The sequence below is a fragment of the Lissotriton helveticus genome, chromosome 5_1 (assembly GCF_964261635.1).
Source record: "Lissotriton helveticus chromosome 5_1, aLisHel1.1, whole genome shotgun sequence".
NCBI classification, from domain to species: Eukaryota; Metazoa; Chordata; class Amphibia; order Caudata; family Salamandridae; genus Lissotriton; species Lissotriton helveticus.
In genome coordinates, this window is record NC_136065.1 from 523,436,767 (window position 1) to 523,464,505 (window position 27,739).

The 27,739-nt window shown below is 47.2% G+C and overlaps 1 protein-coding gene across 5 annotated transcripts in view; it reads right to left on the reverse strand.

The window, feature by feature from the left end:
* The window catches only part of ATP13A2 (ATPase cation transporting 13A2), an 861,654-nt gene that overhangs the window by 346,312 nt on the left and 487,603 nt on the right, over positions 1-27,739 (reverse strand). For all 5 annotated transcript variants that reach the window (XM_078642867.1, XM_078642866.1, XM_078642870.1 and 2 more), the window contains one exon: positions 8,052-8,110. In XM_078642867.1, coding sequence (XP_078498993.1) covers positions 8,052-8,110 — 59 coding nt within the window. The remainder of the gene's footprint in view (positions 1-8,051; positions 8,111-27,739) is intronic.

The following is a 27,739-nucleotide window of genomic DNA, read 5'->3' on the forward strand; positions in this document are numbered from 1 at the left end:
TGGCTACAGTATTTACAGGCAGGATAGACCCAGGGGTAGAGGTGGAGGAGTGGCCCTGGTGGTGCAGGAAAGCGTGGTTTGCTCCATCTTGCCGATTGATGACATCCGGGGCTCTGAGTCCCTTGCTTTCTCCATCTCCCTGGCCCCCCACCACTCCTTTAAGGGTTTGTTGGTGTACAGACCACCTGGCCCTTTGGGCACTTTTTTCGAAGATTTGGAGTCTGTCCTATCTGGGCTGGCGTTGAAAGCTGCTCAGTGTATTGTTGCCGGAGACTTTAACCTTCATATGGATATACCATCAGACCCGGATACCATCAAACTCCTGGAGGCCACCGCCCCCTTGGGTTTAACGCCATTTCTCGTGGGGCCCACCCATGTGAAGGGGCACACCTTGGATCAGGTTTTTTCGACCTCCCCCCTTGAGGTGAAGGAGATAATTCCGGTGTTGTGGTCCGATCATTGGTTGGCCAAATTTTTGGTCAAGGGTGTGATGAGACCTGTCAATATGGGGTCTCAGCAACAGCGACGCGCCCACCGGGCCTACCACTCGGTAACACCAGCAATGCTAGCACAGGCGGCTCTTGAGCACCCGTGCTTGTGCACGGGGGATCTTGAGAAGGACCTGGAAGCCCTGCAGGGCTGGTTAATGGATAGACTTAATGATCTTGCCCCAGTGATCGCCCCCCGTTCCACGATGAAACGGGTTTCGGCCCCGTGGTTTACGGCGACACTGGCGTCGGCCCGGCAGTCCTGTAGGGCGGCGGAAAGAGCTTGGCGTGCCCAATACGATCCGGAGGCTAAACTGCTGTATAGATCTGCGGTGAAGGCCTACCAACGGGACATTCGTGCTGGAAAAAGGGTTTACCTTGCTGGGAGAATTGAGGCTGCCGCTAACTCCTGCAAGGAAATCTTTTCCATAGTGAGGGAATTTACAGCCCCTCGCTCGAATGTCGTCCATGATATGCCCCCTAAGTCTTGGGCGGCGGACCTTGCCAAGTTCTTCACGGACAAGATTAGGCTTATCCAGGATTCCCTTCACCTGGTGGCGCCTGCGGGTGCAACCTGGATAAGGGAGGACCTCCACCTTGCCGCCTCATCTGGCCCACTGTTGGCAGCTTTTCCCCCCCTGTCGGCCGCTGAGTCGTTAGGACTCTTGGGCGCTCTTAAATCTGGCTCGCCCTTGGACCCTTGTCCGGCAAAGTTTCTTGCGAGAATGGCGGAAGTCCTAAATCCTCTGGTCAACCCGCTGCTCAACCTTTCATTGAGCCAGGGCCTGGTCCCATTAGCCTGGAAGCAGGCTATGGTGATCCCCTTATTGAAAAAGCCTGGTCTTGATCCGGAGGCATTGGTCAATTATCGACCAATTTCACTCCTGCCTGCCTTGATGAAAGTCTTGGAGAAACACATTCAAATGGTGCTCTCCAATTTTTTGGAAGGGCATGAGCTCTTGCATCCGTCCCAGTCAGGCTTCCGCCCTAGTCTCAGTACCGAGACCGCACTTCTGGAGGTGTCAGAAGACATCAAAGGAGTTTTGGACTCCGGAGGCAGGGCCATGCTGGTCATGTTGGACCTGTCGGCGGCATTTGACACCGTCCCCCATGAACGCCTGCTCTCGAGACTTTTCGAGATAGGCCTCAGGGGGACGGTGCTCAGCTGGTTTTCTTCATTTCTAGCCGACCGCCGACAAACGGTCTGGACCACGCCGGATTCTGCTGTGATGCCGCCATTGGGTGTTGGGGTCCCTCAGGGCTCTATTTTGAGCCCGACCCTATTTAACATCTTCATGACCCCTTTGGCGGCTCTGGCGGAGTCTTGCGGGGCCCGGATCGTGTCCTATGCTGACGACACTCAGCTCCTCTTCTCCTGTGAGAGGGGAGGAGATTTTAATGGGGAGAGCATCCGGGAGTGCCTTGGGGCTGTTTTCAGATGGTTTAATCTGGGTGGCCTCAAGTGCAACCCCGAGAAATCTGAGGTGCTCTTCTTCGGGTGTACGTCTGAGCCTGACTGGCATGACTGGTGGCCTATAGACATGTCTCCCCCTTCTGCCCCATCTGCAGTGGCCAAGAATCTGGGTGTCAAGATGGACAAGGGTCTGTCAATGAGAGCCCAGATTCTGGGAGTGACGGGCACCTGCTTTGGTCTCCTGAAGGTATTAAGAAAGTTTCTACCCCTGTTATCGGAAGAACACCGGAAACTGACTGTGCAGGCTCTGATCGGGTCCAGGTTGGACTATGCCAACGTCCTATACCTGGGCCTGCCGGAGTATCTGCTACAGCGCCTTCAGGTGACACAAAATGCGGCGGCGAGAGCCATTTATGGTCTTAATAGGCGAGCTAGGGCGTCATGCCTCTTGCAGGCCTTGCACTGGCTGCCTATTCGTAAGCGCATTATCTTTAAGACGCTGACTCTGACCTATAAGGCCCTACACTCTGGAGGTGCGAAGTACCTCCAAAGGAGAGTGTCCTTTTATCAACCGGCACGGGCACTTAGATCAGAGTCACAGCTGCTGGCAGTTGTACCGCGTATTCAAAAAGCCCGCATTGGGGGTCGCTCCTTTGGTCTGCGTGCCCCCCAGCTGTGGAATGCTCTGCCACTGACACTTCGTGGTGCCACGAGTTTACTGGCTTTCAGGAAAGGTCTTAAAACCTGGCTGTTTACTTTATAGGTTTCTTTTTCTGTTTATCACATCTTTGTTCTGCTTTGTTGTCGTGTTGTGTTACCTATTGTAGGTCTCGCTGTGAAAGCGCCAGGATACTCTTTTTGAGTCGCTGTGCGCTATAAAAATAAAATGTAACATAACATAACATAACATAACATTTGGAGGCTTCAGGGTCTGAACTACCAGAGTTGCTATCAAAAGTTGAGAATTTAATGGTAAGACACCATATGCGCTCCAGACCACATTGATAAAGTGCACAAAAACAGGAACTGATGTCACTGTCACTGCTGTCTAACATACCCTGGTGCTGTCACGTCTGTCATCGGAGTCATGGCCTAAGTTGCATGGCAAGACCTGGCATCGCTGTGGAGCCATTGCTAGAAAACAAAGTTTCCTGCACCAGTCTAAAGCCTAGAAGGGGTTTCCATAATCCAAGGTAACTGCTGCAAGATGTACATGTCAGAAATCTCTCATTGGAATTGTTAAATCTCCAAAGGTGGAGATGAAGTGTCAAAATAAAGGGGTGGAGGACAAGACCAACCTGCTGCCAAAGAAGATCTGCCCTGTTTGGGAAAGAAGGTTGAACACTGAGCTCCAACATATTGATATATTAAATCCTCATTGTAAAGTCAAATGTGAGGAGCATCAGCTCTGTGCCAATCTCGCAAACATTCTGTGAACAACCTTGAGATAAGCGGAATCGGAGGAAACACAAATTAGGCCTTGTGAGCACAGACAAGTATGTTTTTTATTTAACACAGTGGATGAGATCTTTATGTAGGAAACCCCAGATGGGAATAGACCAGATGCATAACATGGGTAGAGTTTTTTTTATTTTTATATTTTATTTATTACATTTTGTTGCAAAACAGAAACATAAGAAACAGAGAAAAATTCCGTGCAGAGTCATAATACACAGCATTAAGGTACAGACCAAGAGAGGCAAAGAGTTACAATGAGGGGCGTTATGGCGACATAAGGATCCAGGAGTGATAAAGTAACAGCACCAGAAAACCATAGGGTCACGTACACCCCAAAGGGCGCACATAAAAGAACAATAACCAAGAGGGACAGAAGGTGGCAGGGGCGTCAATGGGAAATATAGTTAGGGGCCCGGCACGGGAAAGCACCGGCGGGCGCGGCGGACCAAGGGCCGGCGGAGAGCGTGGGAGAAGCAACGCTGCCGGGAAGGGAGCGGGAAAAAAGGGGTGGGCGACAGGGGGACAATCAGACAACAGGGCGGGAGTAACACAATCTCCGCACTATGAACCCGGAGCAAGAGGTCCAGGGAGACCATCAAGTCCTGTGAGTTAAATTCCTACAGGACCCAACTCAGAGACAGCATCTTGAACAGGTCCAGGAGGACAAAAAGGTTGAGCAACCTCAAATTCAGAATGGCTCTTGCTTGGACCATTATTTTCTAGGGGATCAGAAGTAGAGGAAACGCCCTTGCAACTCTCCCCTCCAGGGGGTACCACTTTGATGACCCTTTCAGTGATAAGGTCAGGATTTCCACCTTCAGGAGTGAGGCATGGTCTGTAAAACACTTCATGGTTGTAGTAAATGCTCCAGAGAAAAGACTTCAAAGTATAAGCCAAAGCAGATCAGCTGAAGCATCCGTTGGTCTATGGTGATCAATTCCCACTGGGCATAAAAAAACAGAATTCCCTCCCCTAGACTAGAAGAAGATGGTTGACGGACGGCAATTCAGAGTGGCTTTCCAGCAGCTGAACCACTGGAAATGAAGGGAGATTGGAGCTGTTGCTTCTGGTTCCCTTTTAAGACACTCCCTTCCACAAAAAGAGCAACTGCAGATTTGTTTGCATTGGTAGTTCAGGCAGTTTCTGCTGAGAAGGCTGAGATTTAGAAACGAATGGCTGTACTGCTGGTGAAACTATTTTGATGTAGAGGCCAGCCACTAGGGATGTTCTGTAACACAGCTGTCATTCAAAAGCTTCAAGAAGTCAGGTTTTTCCAAGAAACACTTTTCACCAGCAAAAGGCAGATCTATAAAGACAGTCTGGACATCTCTTAAAAATCTTGAGAGCATCCAGGTGTACTTGTGCAAGGTCACAGGTGCTGCTATAGAGAGAGCACTAACATCAGCCAAGTGTAGTCTATATTCCAGAATCTGTTTGAAGAGTCATGCCATGCTTAACACTCAGAGAATAGTCACTTGACTTTTTTCGGGAAGCTAATGGTAGCCACTTATCCCATTTTTGAAGTGGATGCATATACCACACAAAAAGGCACATGGCATTGGTGGTGTGTAAGGCAACACGCAACAAAGCCAACACTTTATACCCCATGGAGTCCAGACATTTAGATTCCTGGTCTCGAGGATCATTACGTAACACACTGGGGTTCAGTTTAAGCAAATAGGCTTGAACCACAAGCTCTCTTGCTAAAAGTTTAGGTTGAAAGGAAATGCCAGTTACTGCAAGTGAACCAGGCTTTAGAAGAGTTTTTTCATGCTGAATGCACTAGTTCCATTAAGACCTTTTTGAACAGCAGAAGAAGTTCTGGGGTCACAGGAGAGACAGCTGTAGAATTTCTATGAGGATGTGAGAATTTGGCTCAGAAGAATCTTTTTTTTATTTTTATATATATAGCGTGAACTAGACCCGAAGGTATCAGACCGCTTTACATGAGCACCAGTTGTGTTACAGATGGAGTAATTCATTTTTATTTATTAGTTAGGCATGGGGAGATTAATACCTTGCGTGCTCATGACGAGCTCAGCTCGACATTAGGCACGGTGGCGCTGTGCTCATGATGAGCTGAGCTCGTCATGACCGCAGCGGCGCTCCCACACGGGGATAATTCCCCTGCTGTGCGGAGCGTTCTAAGAAACGGGTGTGGTCATGACGAGCTCAGTTATCCATGAGCACAGCGCCACCGTGCAGCGTGACGAGCTCAGCTCGTCACGAGCACCGGTGCGCCGCTCGCGTCCCCCCTCCCCCCAGCACCATGGGGGAATTAGCCCCGCAGCGAAGGGGTTAAGTGATTTGCCCAGAATTACAGGATGTTGAGCGTCCCGGATGAAACTTGATTCCGGCCCACCAGCTTCGAGGTAGACTGTCCTAGCCATTAGGCCACACCTTCTCCCAAGAATGGAAGGGCAATTCAGTGCCTCTGCTGCTTTACCCTCAACAGCCATTAACAAGCAAACTTTATCCAAGAGACAGCTCAAAGGATTAGAATGATCAACCTGAGGGGATGTTTTAATGCCACTGGCATTTTGAAGAGCCAGTAAAAAATAACATCATTAGGATAATGGAAGAGTTAGATATTATCCACCTCAGTAAATCAGAAGTCCAAACTCAGCATCTTAACTGTTCCTCCATGTGTGCTATCCGTAAACAAATGGTCAATACGAGGCTCCTCCTCATATGTCATTCTGACCTCATCCCTAGCATTCAAAGGATTTCTTCATTTTTTGAGTTGGGGTGATATCGACAACTGCTTCAAGAACAGTACCGGATGGAACATCAAAAGCAGCATCTTTGTCAGGGGACCGAGCTTTTGGCCTTAAAGTCCCAGGGTCATGGGATATCAGGCCTGGAGCTGCAGGAAACTGAAGGGACTCGTCCACGCTTGGGAGCCGGAAGGGCCATAGAGGGATGAGGCACAATTCAAAAAAGTCCAGCATGGCCTTACAAAAAGCCACAACCTGCCTGAGATTGATCAGGAAGAAGCCGTCAACAGAAAAGGTATTGCCGACTCTGATCATTTGAGAGTGAGACCTCCTTTGGAAGGATGGCTTGGAAGGCCACTCCAAGTGACATATTTCGGTTTCCGGATAAGGTGGGGCATGTACAATGGAGCCACCCTCTCTCCGATTGCCTTCACATGCAATGATGCATGAATCACACGACAAGGGATTGTGATCCAGCCCCAGGCAAAACATACAAATGTTGTAGGGGTCAGACTGACATCAGTTAGCAGCTTTGTCACCAGGGTTTAAATTCTGACATACTGGGAGGGTAATTTGCAAAAAGGTAAACAACCCATGTTAATGTTTTAGGTACAATGGTTTGAATATTACCCTTCATAAGAATAAAAGGATTATAATAACAGCACACACTGGATCTACAGTGTTTGTATGCAAACGATTAGGTTACCAACCTACCAGTTAAATACGAAATAACCAGCCTTAATTAAGTTCTCTTATTAAACATTGCCTTTTTACTGACAGATTCTTGCATGTGAAGGAGAACCCAGCATCGTTTCACTACACTACTTTACCTTTGTGCAATATCGTTCCAATTATGAACATGGTTTGTTTACCTTTTTGCATTTACTCTTATCCTTTTGTGCTGATGGTGATACACAGGGTGAATGTTTCTTAATAAACTCGGTGCTTTTGAAGCATTCAATGTATGAAGGCTTTTTTATAAAAAATGTAAGACACTAAGGATTTTTCTTTTCTTTACTCCCTTTTTTTCCATTAACAACTCTGTAACACCGGGCATCTGTCCTGTCTATCGTTTCAAGATTTTACATTGAGTTTTACTTTTGTGTAACCGTGATGTTTAAAATAGAATGTTAATCTGTCAATCGTTCTAGACTCTGACTTGTGGCTGTAACTGATGTTTTATGTCTGGTATTTAGTCATGTGACATCATTTTATTATGTTTCTCTCCTTATGTGTTCTAATAGGTCATTGCTTTTAATTGAATTATTTTGTATTTTTTCGTATAGATGTTATGTATTTTTGTCCCATATTTTCCATTATTTCGTGTACTTTTTTTTCTCTATTATTCACTTTCTTCGGCGAATTACTACCTTTTTTCGTTATTAACACTGTCACGTTTTAATGTAGTAATAAAACTGCGCTCTGAATCAATAACAGCATTTGCATGTGGAATATATCCTATGGCAAAGATGAAGCGATTCGTTTTTCGTGAAAAAGGTGTTGGCCTTAATCAAAAATATAGTCTGACTTGAGAATAAAATTCATATATAGGACAAATACTCATTATTGAATTTATACTTATTACTTTCAAAGACTTCAAGAATTGCCCGTGTTATTAGATTAGGAATGGAGTCAAAGCACAAATGCTCTCAGTGCATCAGAGAGATCAGTGACTGTACGGTCAGAAAACGATGACAGTGTTAGTATGAGCCGGAAGATGGGAGCAGAAAGTACAAACACGAAGAAGGACTTCTGTCACTTGTGTGGCTTAGCAGTGTAGTTTGGAAATGAATACGCATGCAATTTTCCAGCAATGCAAGAGAAAAGGCGCATACTGGGCGAGAGGTCAGACAGCAGGTGCACACACGCGCACACACACATACACCCTCACTCACCTGGGTCAGCTTGGAAGAAAAATGGGGGTTTTGGTGTATGGAGGCTTCAAGTGATAGCCACACACACCGAGACTCTCACCTGCTGTCTCCTAGTTGCTCCTTCTGCACCTCGGCGGTAAAACGCTTTCCAAATCTGTCCTGGAACAAAGACAGCTTAATGAGTCACACTGCACTGCAGATGGAAGAGGGGTATGCATTGGGAGGGACATAGGAAGTGCACGTTTGGAACGAACAGCAGGACACATGCATAGACAGAACAAGTGGACGGGAGGCTCCTATTTCCACATTCCGATGTGGTGCAGAAGGAAAATGTAAATTCAGTGTAACATGACAACCTTTTGCATATTCGTGGCTTTTTCAGTCGTCCTATGTGATTATAATTAGTAGTATTCCCCTCACCCATCGAAAACAGTTGTGTTCTGCGCGCATCCAAAAAAAGAGCTCCCCAACAGACTTAAAACTAATTCTGAACCAATGTCTTTAGGGGGAGTGTTGCATCGGTATTGTTAGACCATAATAGGTATGGTTATGAAAGCAAGCATGTCTCTAACTACAGTATAGATTTTCATATTGCCCCCCCCCCCCCCCCCCCCCCGTCCACAACAATCAGTAGTTGCAGCCAAACAACAGCAATGCATCACACTTTTGGGTCTTTTTCATTAGTTACCTTAGCAAATCACCCAGATATCAAAAACGTTAGTTAAACGTAATATTTACTGTGCTGGATTCTTTTAAAAATGCATACACACGACAAAGGATTTCCATTCCAACCATGTAAATGGATCCTAAACTCCATCAAATAATTTGTTATAACCATATCTTTTTTTCTGTTTAGTTTCATTCAGTTTTTTCTTTCTGGCTTTCGCTAATTGACACACCTGTTCTGTCCATTACGCTGCTAGTGTGTTAGGCTGGGCCAATAGGAAGCAAAGATTGGTTGGTGTAACTAAGAATCCAGAATTCACCTCCAGCTCCACTGAAAGAGCGTAAAGTGATGTGGCACTTGTTTGGGTAGGTGCTGCTCTACAGATAAGATGCCTAGGGAAAGATTCTTTCCTACTCTTGTGGATCGAGGTTCTGCACTCACCCATGGGTTTCAAAAAGCTGCTGAAATATACGCGGAGTGAGTAAAAGGAAAATCCCTGGGAAAAAGAACTCAGCAAGGGACAGTCAATAACAACACCCGCAACAGTTTTGTTTTACCTACTAGGCAGTCTTTGTTTCAGTCACCCAGATCTCCACTCTCCACCAGGTTACCTCACTAAATTCTCCTACTCCCTATTCTCAGCATTGCTCAGATACGAACATAGCAAAACGTGCATCTGTATAGCATACGTTCACCACTTGTAGCACCCTGGTGCTGAATAACAGATCTTTATTGTTACCTAATTAAAGGGAAATCATTTTAAGGACCTCAGGAGGATGGAAGCCGGAGTGGACCTTCCAGGATTTGAGCCAGTGACCTGAAGTCACAAACGGATAACCCTTCAGGCAGCAAGCATTGTCAATGGGCACTGCTTCTTTTGAGGAGGCAGAAATGGGGCCATATGGCATTTCCTCATACTACACCTGTTGGCTCAGCCAGACTGCAGCAGGCTCTCAAGGGCTGATGTAACTCCAGCTCCTGTCCACTCTCTTCAAAGTGAGCCCTCCAGTGGACTTATGAGCTCTAGCTCATCATCAAACCATACACATCCTCAATTCTGCAAGTGTTCCTCTTTCCTATCCTACTGGCGGCACTGTGGAAATGTCACAAGAGAAGGGCCCATAACCAGTCGAACCTCAGATGGTCACTTAGTGCCTCTGCCCTTTTGAAGTGGTGAGTGCAGTATAAGAATCATTGACGCTGAAATTGGAATAAGGCGAAGAAACAGGTCATCCCCTGATTCTCTGGATACATGAATTTAAATGTGTGTAATGTTGTGCTTTCTACTGTGGTTCGAAAGCTAATTCTGCCACTCTCTATCAATAAAAAAGGAAAATGGAGTAAGACTAAAATCAGCTCCCATTCTGGCTCCCCTCAGAACCCTTTTCTAAGTGTATTCTCTATGAGGGTATCTGCTTCAGGGAGATGCAGCGCTACCAGAGTGACTATCAAACACACAAAAGGTGATGGGAAGATGGACTTGGAAGCTGCCTTAGCAATTACCAGTGGCTGTGATTAATTTAAGATTCCATCCATCACTTTTCTGTATACTTTAGAGTGACTGTGTCAGTAAGGTACCACCTTCACAGATTGTGTTGTTCACAGAAGTGCATTTGTGACCTTGTGCCCAATGCTTTCCTAGAGAATATATTGTTGGCACTATAACTCATTACCCTCTTAATTATGGAATTAAGGAATTCAGGACTGATTCCATGATCCTGCTTTCAAGATTTTGTTGTTTGGCATCTGCCTCTGACATACCCTGAAAGGAATGTAAATCAATACAGCTTCCTGCCCTTCAACGGAACCAGTGAGATCAACCTTCAAATGCAATAGGTGGCCTTCAAATAGAGACCAAGATGTTCATTCTGAGAGTTCAATGCTGCAGAGAAATTACCATCTTGTCGTCCCAGAGCCCCAAGCTCTTGAGCCAGTTGAAATACAGAGGTCCTTGCGGTATGCTGAGGTGTAAGCCAACCGACAAAAAATAGGTATGCTTCCAGCAGGACAAAAGGATTTAGTAATTCTTATTGAATTAAATTAACTAATTTATCATAGATCAGTCTTGGTGTGGAAGAATTTAAGTCTTTCTCTCAAAGGAAACTTTACGTGTTGGTGCTATAAAAGAGACTTCCTTTAGTTTCTTTTTTTTTTTACTGAGTTTTATATAGCGCAAACTTGACCCGGCATCAGATATCAGAGCGCTTTACAAAGCACCACTTGCGTTACATGAGGACACATGAATTTTTGTTAGGCACGGCGAGATGAAGTGATTTGCCCAGAATCACAGGATGTTCTGCATCATTGCTGAGACTCTAACCCGGTTCCCCAGATTCGAGGTCGACCGCCCTAGCTGTTAATTCCTTGTAACTAAGTGAAATGTGTTTCTTCCAGTTGATGGATAACCGAAGATTTGAATAACTCAATTGTCTTCTGAAAAGACTCTTCAGCTAATAGTATTCCTTTATCTTTAACGAGCCAACCATGAAGGTAAGGCTGTACTTGGATTCCTCATCTTTCAAGATAAGCAGCAGGCACCATTTAACACTGGATGAACACACAGAAAGACAAACACAAAGAGACAGTTTTCTGCAGTGACTATACTGATCCTCGAATATAAATCTTACACAACTGTGTAGTCTCATGACTGAATAGTGAAAATGAACCTCAGCAAGCCAAGAGTGCGTCCAAAGTCTCCTTGCAGACCAGCAATGGCCATTAACTGAGAAGTCTGCATCCCGAATTTCTTTGTGAGTAGACTGATGTAGAAGACTCCCAAATGCTGAATTTACTGCATTATTATCAGGCAGTACACTTAACACAAACAAATGGCGTCTTTTGTGAGGGACCCGTTTTATTGTACTTTTTTTCAAAACAATGTTAATTTCTTTCTGTGGTAGAAGTGATTGCAGCTCATTATTGGAGTAATATTTTGTGATTCAGAAAGAAATTCAGATTCATGTGAAACACCAAAGGTATGAGGCACCACATCGCCACCGTTGACGGTCTTATATCTGAGAAGATGTTAACTACAGTGGTTGACAAACAGGTGAGACATTGTAGGTTCAGCAGCCTCAAAGACAGTGAGCTCAAGCTGCTAGTTTAGTTTAGTAAGCGACAAAGTAATTTCATAAAATGTGCTTTCGACAAAAAGGAAAATTTTATGGGTGAAGGAGTCATTCATTGCATAGGTGAGATAAGCCTTCGTTTTCAGCTCTGGTTCATCATCGAACAATACACAACATCAAGTTTTCATGTGTTGTTCCTACTTGCAGCCATCCTTGTGGAGATTCCACTACAGAAGGGTCCACAAGCCACTACGTACTTGGATAGTGACTACTAGCTGTACCTGCCATTTTGAAGTATGGCATATTGATTTACACATGTACGTGATTTATTGTCAAAGTATAACGTGTAAGTTATGTAAAGAGCTCTGACAGTCTGCATTGGGTTGCTTAGCGCTATAGAAGATATACCTGGGCTTCATCCTGGACTCCTCCCTCTCGATGACCAGACAAGTCAACGCCGTCTCATCCTCGTGCTTCAACATCCTACGCATGCTCCGGAAGATCTTCCGATGGATCCCCACCGAAACCAGGAAGACGGTCACCCAGGCACTCGTCACCAGCCAACTGGACTACGGAAACACCCTCTACACCGGAACCACAGCCAAACTACAGAAGAGACTCCAACGCATCCAGAACACCTCCGCACGACTCATCCTGGACATACCCCGTCACAGCCACATCTCCGGACACCAGAGAGACCTGCACTGGCTCCCCGTCAACAAGAGAATCACGTTCCGACTCCTCACCCACGCACACAAGTCCCTTCACGACCTGGGCCTCAGGTACCTCAACAACCGCCTGACCTTCTACACTCCCACCCGCCAGCTTCGTTCGACCAGCCACGCCCTCGCCGCCGTTCCACGCATCCGAAGAGCCACCATGGGAGGAAGATCCTTCTCCTACCTGGCAGCCAAGACATGGAACTCCCTCCCCATCCACCTCCGTCAGACCCAAGACCACCTCTCCTTCAGGAAGCAACTCAAGACCTGGCTGTTCAAGCAATAGCAGACCCCCCCTCCCCCAAACGCCTTGAGACCCTCCGGGTGAGTAGCGCGCTATATACATTTCTTGATTGATTGATTGATACCATAGTGCTATTGTTCTTTGTCTAAATACTGGGAGAGACCAACAAATCTGACATTCTTACAGTGCATGCATCGCTTATATACAGGGACTGAACAAAGGCAAAAGCATGCCTCTCGAGTACCTGTGAAGAGATAACAAGCTCTGTGCCTTTGTTTCCCCTCCATGGAATTTACATGCACGTGTCAGGTTCCAGGACGCCCCCAGTCAGGATATTCAAAAAAAGGAGGCCAGATAGCCCCTTAACTTCGGTCCAGCTGGAGGTCAAAACAAAAACTCCCTGGCTGCCTGTAATTTGCTGCTGGGAATGGAAAGCAGACAACATACATGCGCTGCTGAACGTCTCCCGGTGTCTTGAAATTACACCAGGACAAGTTCAACATATTTCTGTGGGGCCCAGTTTCTTTGCAGGGTGAACAGAGTCCACCCTAAAAAAATAGTGGGTGTACCTGCGTGTGCCCCTGACTTGTGCACTGTGTACGGTCTTCCCACTTCCCCTCTTTCCACTGAATCAAAAGTAGCTATGTCTAAATAATGCAATGGGTTTCTGGATGCCTAGAATGTGTTTCTATACATTGTCTGAGCACCAATGAAAGAGGTACATGGAGGACATGGTCAACTTTGAGAGCACCTTCGTCACAGACATGCACCTTGAGGGTGAATAGCTGAATGCAAAGTGTCTCAATGAACATGCCCGCTAGGAAATCTGGCTTTTAAGAGGTCGTGCAAGCACTAACCACAGATGTAGCCAAAAAAGTACATGTGAAGTACCCAGAGTCCCACAAAAGTCCTCAGGGGCTGCTGTAGTGAAAGGTTGGAGCCTCCATACTGGAATGTCTTAGGAGAGAGCTAAAAAACCTTCCATGTGCCAGCAAGATAATAGCAGAGAGACTTTTAGAAATTACATACTAGTGGCCTGGACATAAACTTACTCTACTGCACTTAAAAGAGCCTGTCTTCTTTCTCTCTACATTATAATCACCCCAGGTCCTCAGCTCCCAAACATATGGCATGCACTCAAGGTAGCCAGAACCAATATATCAGTACTGCCAACTTCTGACACAGTGGATGGAATGCTCAAAAGATATGTATATGGTCACAAAAAAAGGAAAGAGGAAATATTAGAAATCCATTCCCTAACTGAACAAGCATTGGTAAAGCACACAGGTCTATTCGGCAATGTCAATTATTTTCTTTATCTGTGTTATCAAAAGAGACTAGCTTAAATATGACCAATATTGTTAGGACTCTGATTAGATTTGTCATGGGCACCTCGTTGGTGAGTTCATGAAGCCCTTACCCACCAACCTGGTTGGTGGCATGCTTCATCATCGGGCCCACCCAGTGACACCTAATGTGTCCCGGGTGTGCTGCGACACTTGATTACAGCGGAGCTGGTATTTTACTGAGAGTGCAGTGTGAGGTGTAAAATGAAGTGTGAGTTAAAACGGCTTGGCGAGGGTCCCAGTACCCAAGGGTAAATTAAATTTTAATAACTGGGCCCCCGTCAGCGGTTAAAATAAGGCTTGGGGATGTTTAAGGGAGGCGAGTTACTACCTCCTACATCCATCAGTTGGTCGACATGTTTCAGCCAGTGCCTTAAACTAAATCTGGCTTTCCTCAGGACCTTTTTAAAATAGAGTGTAGTGCAGGTTAAAAAGGAGTGTAATCCAGGCTATGTGTTACACTCACTAAGGTGTTTCTCTAAGTGTGAGAGGGGGGATTCCCTTCTCATATTTGCCTGTACCGACAACATTGAAGACATAGACAAAACATGTAAGAAGAGGAGAGTCAAATAGGCGTCTTCGCCACATAGTCATATACATAGAGTGCCGAATCTACAGTGCTCAGTGGGTAGACTACAGTCGGCAAAAGTGTAATGGCACTGGTGGTACCATTATTGTGATTATCGCAAATAATTGGGGGTGCAGATTGCAGACTTTAACACAACACATACTCTACCACGCAACAGCACTAATAACTAGTGTCTCACCCCCGCTCATGCGCAATAGACACAAGCAGCACCGCGAATGTGCTAGAGACTAGTGTCTTTCCACCAACTAGTGTCTCACCCCCGCTCATGCGCAATAGACACAAGCTGCACCGCTCATGTGCAAGAGACTAGTGTCTTTCCACCGCCCATGAGCAGACAGCTAGGAACACACCCGGGGCAGTCTTTCTACTCTTACTCCCAGCTACAGGTGCAGATAGTTAACCAATTAGCAAGCATATAAAAACGAACAAGAAACTCCAGCTCTTTCTACCGGAGTACGAGGACGGTGCAACAGGTACAAGGCAGGCTCTGACCAGAAAAGCTGTGAGTATGACAACCTCCAAGCAACAATCTCTGGGTAAGCGCTTTTCCCTCCTTACAGGTCTCTAACTCCCAGTGGCCAACATTATTTCCCTACAGGGTCAACCCCTTACCGCTTCACTCCTGGAAGCATTGGCTGCAAAATCTAAGCGTAAGAGTGTTTACTTACGCCCCATCACACTTTGTATCTCATGCATATGTGTGATACCCGTGTTTTAGCGACACCACCCCCAATTATTTGCGATAATCACAATAATGGTACCACCAGTGCCATTACACTTTTGCCGACTGTAGTCTACCCACTGAGCACTGTAGATTCGGCACTCTATGTATATGACTATGTGGCGAAGACGCCTATTTGACTCTCCTCTTCTTACATGTTTTGTCTATGTCTTCAATGTTGTCGGTACAGGCATATATGAGAAGGGAATCCCCCCTCTCCCACTTAGAGAAACACCTTAGTGAGTGTAACACATAGCCTGGATTACACTCCTTTTTAACCTGCACTACACTCTATTTTAAAAAGGTCCTGAGGAAAGCCAGATTTAGTTTAAGGCAGTGTTTCCCAAACTGTGGTCCGCGGACCCCCAGGGGTCCGTGACACATTCCCAGGGGGTCCGCAGGCAACAGTTTTAAAAGCACAGAAGCATTTCTTGTATAATTAGCAGCTTTCCAGCAACAATAAAAGTGTCAAGAGAATGCCAGTGATTAATGTACCTGCGAGCGAGGAGAGTTTTGTTCAGTGGCAGCTTTGATTTAACTAATGTAGCACAGAGGGTTAATGTGCCTACTGCAAAGAATGTGTAACATGCATCTTAAAAAGCAGCCTTTTATGTGCCTAGGTTCGTGGTCACTGCTTTTGTCACAGAGATTCCTTTATTACTGTGCACTTCATAAGTGACAATCGTAATCTAGCAGAGGGACCTATAAACTGTCATCAATGAGCTGCTTGCAAACTGCATAGTACCAGTTAGTAACTTATATTTTGTCCCAGTTATTCATTATCCTGAAGCTGCTAAAAATATATATTTGGGTGGAAAAAACATTTTTTATGTTAAAGTCAGTGCTAGCCACTGTGTTATGCTCTGAATCCTGAGTTTGTACTTTTCCAGACCAAGCACTCTTTATACATTTTATATACACACTGATTTACATGTATGATTCAATGTCTCTATATGTGTGTGATGTAAAGTGCTCTGACATCCTACAATGGTATGAGAGATGCTACAAAACCAATGAAATACATGTGACAGAGGGGCTATTACTTCAATATAAAATACTAAGGGCCAGATGTACGATCTGATTTTATATGCGCAAATGGGTTCGCAAACCCGTTTGCGCATGCAAAAACCTATTGGGCCATGTACATAGCCTATTTCGCGAGTCGCAATTTGTTTGCGACTCTCTAAATAGGTTTTGCAATTTGCTATTCGGAAGGGGCATTCTCTTCCAAATAGCGAGTCTCAAAACCATGAACAAATGTTTTGCGATCGCAAAACAGTCACAATTACCACCTACTTCAAGTAGATGGTAATGCATTGGCAAATGGGAAGGGGTCTCCCAAATGCATGCAAAAATTTTTTTGAAGGTCAGGCAGTGGTCCCAGGGACCCCTGCCTGCCCTTAGAATATGAAATGAAAACGTTTCATTTTCATTTTTTTTTTTTAAATGCATGGTAAACAGGCTGCATTTTTGAAAAAAAACTGCTTTATTTGAAAGCAGTCCGAGACATGGTGGCCTGCAAAGCCCATCAGGCTACCATCGCTGGGAGGGCATTCCCAATGGGTTCTCAAATTGCGAGAGGCTCATTAATATTAATGAACCTCGCAATTTGCGACCCCATTGGGAATCCCAAACAGTGTTAAACAAACTGTTGTACATTTCATTTAGCGACTCGCAATTTTCCACTCTCAATGTGTCGCCAATTGTGAGGCGCTAAATGAAATGGTAATACATCTGGCCCCAAAATCCTTAGTACTTTGAGTATTTGTTTTGTGTGCACACGTGTGTATTTTTTTCGAATTACTGTTTTAACCCCTTGGCCGCGGCGGTAATTCCGCCGCGGCGCTAGGGGGCAGGGGGGGCCACGCGGCGCCGCCATGCTCATGTCAGAACCACTCCGTCACGAGCCGCGGTGGCGCTGTGCTTGTGACGGAATGGTTCCGTCACTGCCAGTCCCGCTCAATAGAACGCGCCGCGCAGGGGCAAAATCCGCGCCACGCAGGTGCGAAATCAGCGCCGCGCAGTCACGGCGGCCGGGCCGTGACGGAACCATTCCGTCACCAGCACAGCCCCACCGTGGCTCGTGACAGAATGGTTCGGTCACGAGCGCGCAAGGGGTTAATGTTTGAAATTTAACTCATACAAATTGCTTGGGGGTCCCCGGCTTCCAGTGGTGACTCAATGGGGGTCCTCAGGAGTCAAAAGTTTGGGAACCACTGGTTTAAGGCACTGGCTGAAACATGTCAACCAACTGATGGATGTAGGAGGTAGTAACTCGCCTCCCTTAAACATCCCCAAGCCTTATTTTAACCGCTGACGGGGGCCCAGTTATTAAAATTTAATTTACCCTCGGGTACTGGGACCCTCGCCAAGCCGTTTTAACTCACACTTCATTTTACACCTCACACTGCACTCTCAGTAAAATACCAGCTCCGCTGTAATCAGGCGTCGCAGCACACCCGGGACACATTAGGTGTCACTGGGTGGGCCCGATGATGAAGCATGCCACCAACCAGGTTGGTGGGTGAGGGCTTCATGAACTCACCAACGAGGTGCCCATGACAAATCTAATCAGAGTCCTAACAATATTGGTCATATTTAAGCTAGTCTCTTTTGATAACACATATAAACCACGGGGACTCGGACTAGCTTTCTAGTCCTCTCTCTCTCTCTTGATACACGCGCGCAATTATTTTCTTTAGCCACGTTGTACAGAAGCATAGCCATTTTGCAGCAGGTTTAAAGTTAAAAAAGCAGTATGACGTGACCAGTGTTGATTGTTTTAGCGCTTTTTTATGTTCAGCCATGCTGCACAGCAGCAGTGCTGCTGTACAACAGGTCTAAACAAGCATTTGCAATGCGATAGGTCTAGCATTTACGAGAGTTTGCACTATCGGCATTGTAAATTACAATGCCTTTTATTTATGTGTTGTTTTTAAAACAGATAAATAAAAGGCATTGAATGATTTGTGATGATGCTCTGGTTGGTGGCTCCCTCCATAAAAACACAACAAAAACCATCGAGCACAGCAATAAATAAATAGGAGAGAAATTAGGCTCCATCAATAAAAGAAGTCAAGCAGACCTATAAAACTATCTGTGGCGAAACAGGGTTACTGACTGAGAAGGACCAGGACAGTCAAAATAAATCAGCCTGAAACAGGGTTCCACACACAGCACTGGAGAGCAGGAGTGAAAAGAACAAGGTTGGGTGTTATATATACAACCATACACGCGCTCACACTCGTGTATACATTCCAGTGTCTCGCGCACATATTACACCATTCTAATGCTTGTTCACTGTGCGCGACCCGCACGTGTATTTCCCTTTGAATTCTTCACGTGTCATGTTATGAATTAAATAAGCATGTCTCGCTAATGATTACTGTTAGTATTGAATGTATTGCATGTATAAACTGTCACCGGGGTTCAGTTACTGCCAACGACTGGAGCCTGTGGATGTATGCTAAGAGTGCTTCTTCATCTACGAATAAACTTATTATAAATATAATATTTCTTGTGGATTTATACATAACATTGGGTCTTTACCGTATTTACAGTTTCCATGCAGCACTCACACAAAGACCTACTCTGATACCTGCAAATCCACATTGGTATAAAGTCCTGCTACAGCACCAGACGTTACACTTCCCATCTCAGTGTGACTCACAGAGGCCAACCCTGACCGATGAACGACAGTCGGCCTGTTCAGATTCAAACTGGCAGCCTTCAAGCCAAACACAGTTTTCTTCACCAGGTGTCCAGCAACAAAGGGGAATGCTATTTGGGCACACCTGAAAATCAGGAGGGTGCAGGAGAACCAAAGACCACATTTTTGTATTTGATATAAAACGGATCCAAAAAGTAGCTACTGGTCCCATCTGGTATAAGTTCCCCTTCAGCAGACATCTAACAGGCACACACTGAGCCCTTGATGATTCCAGTAAGGTCTTGTCATTGATTAAACCTATTACTCCCAGCATGTCACCAAATCGATGGGCTCTGGAGTAGAACTTTTATGCACATGCTTGCATAGATGGCAAGTGAGGCACAGGAAGATGCTGTGATCTGCCTAAATCACACTTTTGTTCAAGTGAGAAAGTCGGACTAGAACTTAGAACTCTTTGATCTAAAGTTATCAACTTAACAAACAGGCCACATCTCAACTTAGCTATTAGCCAAACATACCTCTACAGCACGCCTCCACTTAACTACAGGACCGCAAATCAACGTAATCACTTGAATGGATTTTAACTACATCTAAACCCAACCACAGCACCAGAACCCACAGCACATCAGCAAAGGAGACTGATAGTTTCAGAGGCCCCAATGAGTTTTAAAGACAGACGTAGATCTAACTGCCTAAGAGGTGGACAACATACACAGGAGACAGAAGGTTCCGGTACCTTGAGCTGGCATGTTAAGCTCCCTTCACTGAAGACATCTCAGGCCCCAACAGATGGATCCCTGTTTCGGCTGACTCTCTGTGCCTTATCAGGCGTTGCGTAGAACCCTTGAGCGATCGGCCCTAGGGCTGTGAGATCACAATGCCTCCCGGGTAACAGCAGGAAACTGACATCACTGCTCACCCAGCATCCACTGTGACGCCAGCCGACAGGAACCCGTCTGCCAATGTGATCGCAGCACTCTGATCTGAATAATAAAATGGCGTGTGCCAGAAAGTGAAGTGTTTGTGGGATACTATTTTACACTCCACAAACAGCTGAAATGCGGAGTCGGCCATACCAAACTTTAAAGAAGTGGCTTACACAGTAGAGATCTCTACAACATGTTCATTAACACACCCTGTCATTACTGTTCCTGTAAATATTAACCTCCTACATGCACAGAATCCATGCCTTTCATAATTACTTTTAGCAGTGTATTATCTTTAAACACACATTGGTCTTATCCTGGATGTCAGAGAAGAAAATATCTGTGAAATCTAATTTTTCATTGATGTATTTTTATTATTTCCATATTTGTTGCTTCTGTGCAGATCTAAATTTTGTTTGTAATGCCGTACAGCAGTAAAGACAGATCCCCTTAATCGAGTATGCAGCGTCTACACACAACCTCAATACAGCTGTAGCTCTGAATTTCACCACAAGTTACGAGCACAGCGAAAAGCTACGGAGACCATTTTCACATCTACATTTCTATACACGTATTGATGCTTTGGAGAGGGGATACACACGGCTGCCACTTTACAGAAAACTCGAGATAAAAGTTGGGCGCGATTAACAGGATGTAAATAGGAACTGTGTGGGTCCGGAGAAGGCAGTGGAGGTGTTGGGGCCTAAACGAGGTCACAATAGCGCCATTTATCGCCGTTGTTCTCCAGGGAGAGAGAGGGGTAACAACCAAATAATTAAACATTAAGACATATACTACAATAAGTAACATTACACCTACAACAAGCCAGTACTGTTGGATTTGTCAATGCTTGTTAGTTGCATAAGATAAATAAGCAACAATTATGGTTTTGTTGCATAGCATTTTGAAAATGCTTCCATTCTGAAACAGTGAGACTGTAAAAGGACTATAATGAGTCTCTTTAAAGTTGCATCAAAGGCAGTGAAGGGTGGTACTGCCGCCAAGTTAAGATATATTTTTTTCATACAGAGGCTGAGGGCAAAAATCGAGAGCAGGATAGAGACCCATTTCAGCACCTGCTTTTTAGAACTGCTGGTGCTGAGCACCAGCAAGACCCGGCCCACTTAAAGCCCCATGCAGCAGTAAGCGCACCCATGGAGGCTTAACCTAATGAAGCTTTCGGGCCACTGGCAGCACCGCACCACGGTACCACCGTATGCAGGATTACTCACTGGGCCGTACCAGAGTCGAGACTAGGCCAAAGTCGTATAAGTGCAGTAGAGAAGTTAGTGATGGGAGCGCCACATTCCCGGACTCAACCTAAGCACCAGCAGCCATTCTTAAAGTGAAAGCACGGCATGGGGAGTTTTTACATAAAAAATCATTTGATTGTGAATTTCACAAACAAGTGTTTTTTTTTGTAAAAGGCTCCATGAGTTGCTTACACTTTAATGGCGACCACGCCCTTTTCTTTAGATGGGGCTCGCTGTAAGCTGAATACAGCGAGCAGCGTCGTAAGAAAAGGGCATGGCCACCATTAAAGTGAAAGCACCATATGGGGCTCTTTCACCCAAATTTATATTAAAAAAAAAGGTTTCAGAGCGCGGCAGCAGCTAAAGTTAAAGCGGACCGCTCTGCAAACTTAAATAAACAAGCATTTACAATGCAATGGTTTTGCCTTTGTTAAAGTTAGAGCTATTGGCATTGCTCTTGACACTCTGAAGCTCCACTCTGAAGCTCCACTCTGAAGCTCCACTCTGAAGCTCCACTCTGAAGCTCCACTCTGAAGCTCCACTCTGCACTCTGAAGCTCCACTCTGCACTCTGAAGCTCCACTCTGAAGCTCCACTCTGAAGCTCCACTCTGAAGCTCCACTCTGAAGCTCCACTCTGCACTCTGAAGCTCCACTCTGCACTCTGAAGCTCCACTCTGCACTCTGAATCTGCACTCTGAAGCTCCACTCTGAACTCTGAAGCTCCACTCTGCACTCTGAAGCTCCACTCGGCACTCTGAAGCTCCACTCGGCACTCTGAAGCTCCACTCTGAAGCTCCACTCTGCACTCTGAAGCTCCACTCTGAAGCTCCACTCTGCACTCTGAAGCTCCACTCTGAAGCTCCACTCTGAAGCTCCACTCTGAAGCTCCACTCTGCCCTCTGAAGCTCCACTCTGAAGCTCCACTCTGCACTCTGAAGCTCCACTCTGCACTCTGAAGCTCCACTCTGAAGCTCCACTCTGCACTCTGAAGCTCCACTCAGAAGCTCCACTCTGCACTCTGAAGCTCCACTCTGAAGCTCCACTCTGAAGCTCCACTCTGAAGCTCCACTCTGAAGCTCCACTCTGAAGCTCCACTCTGAAGCTCCACTCTGAAGCGCCACTCTGCAGCTCCACTCTGCAGCTCCACTCTGCAGCTCCACTCTGCAGCTCCACTCTGCAGCTCCACTCTGAATCTGCAGCTCCACTCTGAATCTGCAGCTCCACTCTGAATCTGCAGCTCCACTCTGAATCTGCAGCTCCACTCTGAAGCTCCACTCTGCACTCTGAAGCTCCACTCTGAAGCTCCACTCTGAAGCTCCACTCTGAAGCTCCACTCTGAAGCTCCACTCTGAAGCTCCACTCTGAAGCTCCACTCTGAAGCTCCACTCTGCACTCTGCACTCTGAAGCTCCACTCTGCACTCTGAAGCTCCACTCTGCACTCTGAAGCTCCACTCTGCACTCTGAAGCTCCACTCTGCACTCTGAAGCTCCACTCTGCACTCTGAAGCTCCACTCTGAAGCTCCACTCTGAAGCTCCACTCTGCACTCTGAAGCTCCACTCTGAAGCTCCACTCTGCACTCTGAAGCTCCACTCTGAAGCTCCACTCTGAAGCTCCACTCTGCACTCTGAAGCTCCACTCTGCACTCTGAAGCTCCACTCTGCACTCTGAAGCTCCACTCTGCACTCTGAAGCTCCACTCTGAAGCTCCACTCTGCACTCTGAAGCTCCACTCTGAAGCTCCACTCTGCACTCTGAAGCTCCACTCTGAAGCTCCACTCTGCACTCTGAAGCTCCACTCTGAAGCTCCACTCTGCACTCTGAAGCTCCACTCTGAAGCTCCACTCTGCACTCTGAAGCTCCACTCTGAAGCTCCACTCTCCACTCTGAAGCTCCACTCTGAAGCTCCACTCTGAAGCTCCACTCTGCAGCTCCACTCTGCAGCTCCACTCTGCAGCTCCACTCTGCAGCTCCACTCTGAATCTGCAGCTCCACTCTGAATCTGCAGCTCCACTCTGAATCTGCAGCTCCACTCTGAATCTGCAGCTCCACTCTGAAGCTCCACTCTGAAGCTCCACTCTGAAGCTCCACTCTGAAGCTCCACTCTGAAGCTCCACTCTGAAGCTCCACTCTGCACTCTGAAGCTCCACTCTGCACTCTGAAGCTCCACTCTGCACTCTGAAGCTCCACTCTGCACTCTGAAGCTCCACTCTGAAGCTCCACTCTGCACTCTGAAGCTCCACTCTGAAGCTCCACTCTGAAGCTCCACTCTGAAGCTCCACTCTGAAGCTCCACTCTGCACTCTGAAGCTCCACTCTGCACTCTGAAGCTCCACTCTGCACTCTGAAGCTCCACTCTGCACTCTGAAGCTCCACTCTGAAGCTCCACTCTGCACTCTGAAGCTCCACTCTGAAGCTCCACTCTGCACTCTGAAGCTCCACTCTGAAGCTCCACTCTGCACTCTGAAGCTGCACTCTGAAGCTCCACTCTGCACTCTGAAGCTGCACTCTGAAGCTCCACTCTGCACTCTGAAGCTGCACTCTGAAGCTCCACTCTGCACTCTGAAGCTCCACTCTGCACTCTGAAGCTCCACTCTGCACTCTGAAGCTCCACTCTGCACTCTGAAGCTCCACTCTGAAGCTCCACTCTCCACTCTGAAGCTCCACTCTGAAGCTCCACTCTGCACTCTGAAGCTCCACTCTGAAGCTCCACTCTCCACTCTGAAGCTCCACTCTGAAGCTCCACTCTGAAGCGCCACTCTGAAGCGCCACTCTGCAGCTCCACTCTGCAGCTCCACTCTGAATCTGCAGCTCCACTCTGAATCTGAAGCTCCACTCTGAAGCTCCACTCTGAAGCTCCACTCTGAAGCTCCACTCTGAAGCTCCACTCTGAAGCTCCACTCTGAAGCTCCACTCTGCACTCTGAAGCTCCACTCTGCACTCTGAAGCTCCACTCTGCACTCTGAAGCTCCACTCTGCACTCTGAAGCTCCACTCTGAAGCTCCACTCTGCACTCTGAAGCTCCACTCTGAAGCTCCACTCTGCACTCTGAAGCTCCACTCTGAAGCTCCACTCTGCACTCTGAAGCTCCACTCTGAAGCTCCACTCTGAAGCTCCACTCTGAAGCTCCACTCTGAAGCTCCACTCTGCACTCTGAAGCTCCACTCTGCACTCTGAAGCTCCACTCTGCACTCTGAAGCTCCACTCTGCACTCTGAAGCTCCACTCTGAAGCTCCACTCTGCACTCTGAAGCTCCACTCTGAAGCTCCACTCTGCACTCTGAAGCTGCACTCTGAAGCTCCACTCTGCACTCTGAAGCTGCACTCTGAAGCTCCACTCTGCACTCTGAAGCTCCACTCTGCACTCTGAAGCTGCACTCTGAAGCTCCACTCTGCACTCTGAAGCTCCACTCTGAAGCTCCACTCTGCACTCTGAAGCTCCACTCTGAAGCTCCACTCTGCACTCTGAAGCTCCACTCTGAAGCTCCACTCTGAAGCTCCACTCTGAAGCTCCACTCTGCAGCTCCACTCTGCAGCTCCACTCTGAATCTGCAGCTCCACTCTGCACTCTGAAGCTCCACTCTGCACTCTGAAGCTCCACTCTGCACTCTGAAGCTCCACTCTGAAGCTCCACTCTGCACTCTGAAGCTCCACTCTGAAGCTCCACTCTGCACTCTGAAGCTCCACTCTGCACTCTGAAGCTCCACTCTGCACTCTGAAGCTCCACTCTGCACTCTGAAGCTCCACTCTGCACTGTGCTCCTGAAAGGACAGTTCTGGGACACCATGACGCACCACTACCCTTCGGTGTCAGTGTGTGACCAAGAAACGCAGGGATCCGTGATACACATGTGGGGGTGCATGTGTGCGTGCATACATGTGTATGTAACAGAAAGCGGTGTCGATCGTGTCGTGACAGAGTTGGTTCATGACAATCGTCTCGCGGTGGCTGTTCTAGTCTGACGGTGACCTTGGACGTGGTTTGTTTCTCTCGTCCGCTCATGCAATCCTGGGCCGGACAAGAGAACATTCAGACCTGTCACCGGTGGCTCTTGGGCGGCCGGGGACCCGTCTCTAGAGCTCAGGATGGGGGGCTGGGGACGGGAGGGGTGGGGGCCTGAGCGCTCTGCGCTCTCCGTCAGCCGCGGCCCACTCAGTACACGGGGCTCTGGCAATCTCCGTCACAGACTGCCTAGGAGTGTACGGGGCTCTGGCAATCTCCGCCACAGAGTTCCCAGGAGTACACGGTGCTCCGGCGATCTATGCCACTGTGCATTAGAGCTGGTGTGTCTAGTAGTACATGGGGCTCTGGCGATCTCCGTCACGGACTGCCTATACGTGCACGGTACTCTGGCAATCTCCGCCACAGAATTAGGGAGGGGGAGCAAGGGAGGTGCCGGCAATGCCGGAACAGAATCGGGGGCGTTCCCGGCGTCGCGTGACGTCGGCAAAAGCCAAAGAATGTCGGGAACGCCCCCGTGTCTGGTCCGGCATTGACGGACAGGCCCCTCGTCCAATGGCAAGGCTCCATTTACGGAGCCAGCCAATGAATGAGGAGGGCCGACCCAAAGCACACTACAATTCTCATCAGGTTTTCGCCTGCGCGAAAAAGATGCGCAGAGCGCATCTTTTTGGCGAGGCAAAACCTAAAAAGCGGGGGCGATAAAGTTAAAGCGGACCAGCCTGGCAGCGTGCTGTCTTGTAGGGAAAGCAGGTCGTGAATGGACTAGGGGGAAATCATTCAACAAAATAATGCTCACAGCCAAGATAAAGCAGACCATGTAGCAAGACAAGTAAAAGGTCCGGTCTCTATGGGAGGTAATAAAAGCAGACAAGGCGGTACCAAGGCGGGACTAAGAAGCCTAATAATGACTCAGACGCCAATGTTTACAAAGGACAATGACACAAGCCAATTAAAAATATTGGCAAAGAGTGGGTGGGGATTCAAAGCCAGACTCCAATACTGCATGCCTCGTAGCAGCTCATGGGCGTCTCAGGCTCAATCTACAAAACATTAACAAAGCAATCAGCTCTCGAGTAGGTGAGATCGATTGGTCTTACCAATGCTTTTTCTCCTAAGTGTTTTGCTTCCCTAATTTTTGGCTGACAATCCTGTATATTCTTACAGACAGCCCTGCATCCCCGCCATGCAGCAACCTCCTGTCCAGTCAGGTAGTGAAGTACCTGAGGTGGACAGTAGGAGGGTAGATGTGGGTTTGCTCAGGCAAGTGGCACTGAAATGCAACAAATACCTGTGCGCTGCTCAGTAAAACTCGTGCTTGGGGTATGCACAGAATGGGATAAAATAATGAAAGAATGGAGAGTCCACTGGTTGCAGAGCAGACATCGTGGGACTATGAAGTAACAAGTGCTGCCCGGAGGTGGGCTTGGGCGATGAACCTAACAGGAAAGGGGGAAGAAATAGCAGAGAAGAAAAATGGAGGAGAAAAGAGTCTGTCATTGGCAGGGATATTTGATAAGAGAGGGGGTTTACTGTGGTGCAGTTGCAGCAAAGATGGTGCTGGGTCAGTGCGAAGTTTTGGGCTCGGGAGGGAAGGGGCGGTCGGTTGATTCGTTGAGTTGTGAGTGTCTTGTTCAGACAGATGGACTAGGGGAAAGTTAGGGAAGTCGGATTGGTTGGGAGTATTGACTATGTTTTCAGCCTGGTACAGATAAAGAGCTTTGATAGTGAATAGAAGGAAAGTTGGACAGAATTCAGGCATGAGGACCTGCAACAATGCCTGTGAGGTATAGCGCCTCACATACCCACAACTGTACCTGGGCCCTCACATGGAGTAATTTCAGGGGTGAGAGCCTGGACCCTGCAGATATGGTAATTGGAGGTGGGTGAGGATGGTTCTCTCAGGTTAATTGTAGCTGCGGAGTAAAATGTGATCTCATCTCGTGGGGCAAGCAACAATGCAGGAGGGTGGGGCAAACAACAATGCAACAGCTGAGGTAAAAAAATTAATACATTTAGAAAACAACTGCTAAGACCCAGCCAGAGCTGGCTGCATTATAGTGCTTTTTTGGTATGGTGGGTAGAAGCGGAACTATCACTGACAGCAGTAGGTGAGCCGGATGGAGCAGGAGGGGAGCAATCAACATGACAGAGGGGGAGGGTAAACAACACAATGAACAGTGGGAGGAGGGTGGGTGGGGGCAAGCAACACTACAAACAGCCGGAGGAAGGAAGGAGGCGGCAAACAACACTATGGATAGCCAGAGGAGGGTGGGAGGGGGAAAGCAACACAACAGACAATGGGAGGAAGTCAGGAGGGCGCAAGTAACACCACGGACAATGGGAGGAGGACTGGGGGAACAATCATATGGACAGTGGGAGGAGAGTGGGAGGGAGCAAGAAAAATCACAGACATTTGGAGGAGAGTGGGAGGGAGCAAGCAATAACACGGACAGCAGAAGGGCAGGTGGGGCAGTAATCAACAGGATGACCGAAGGAGCAGGTACATGTACTCTTATGGAGTGCATAATTAAAAACAGGGACCCCCTGTTATATATGTAGGTTAACGGGGCAGGGAACACAATCACATATATACACCAAAAAAATCCTCCGTCTAACCTTTATCCT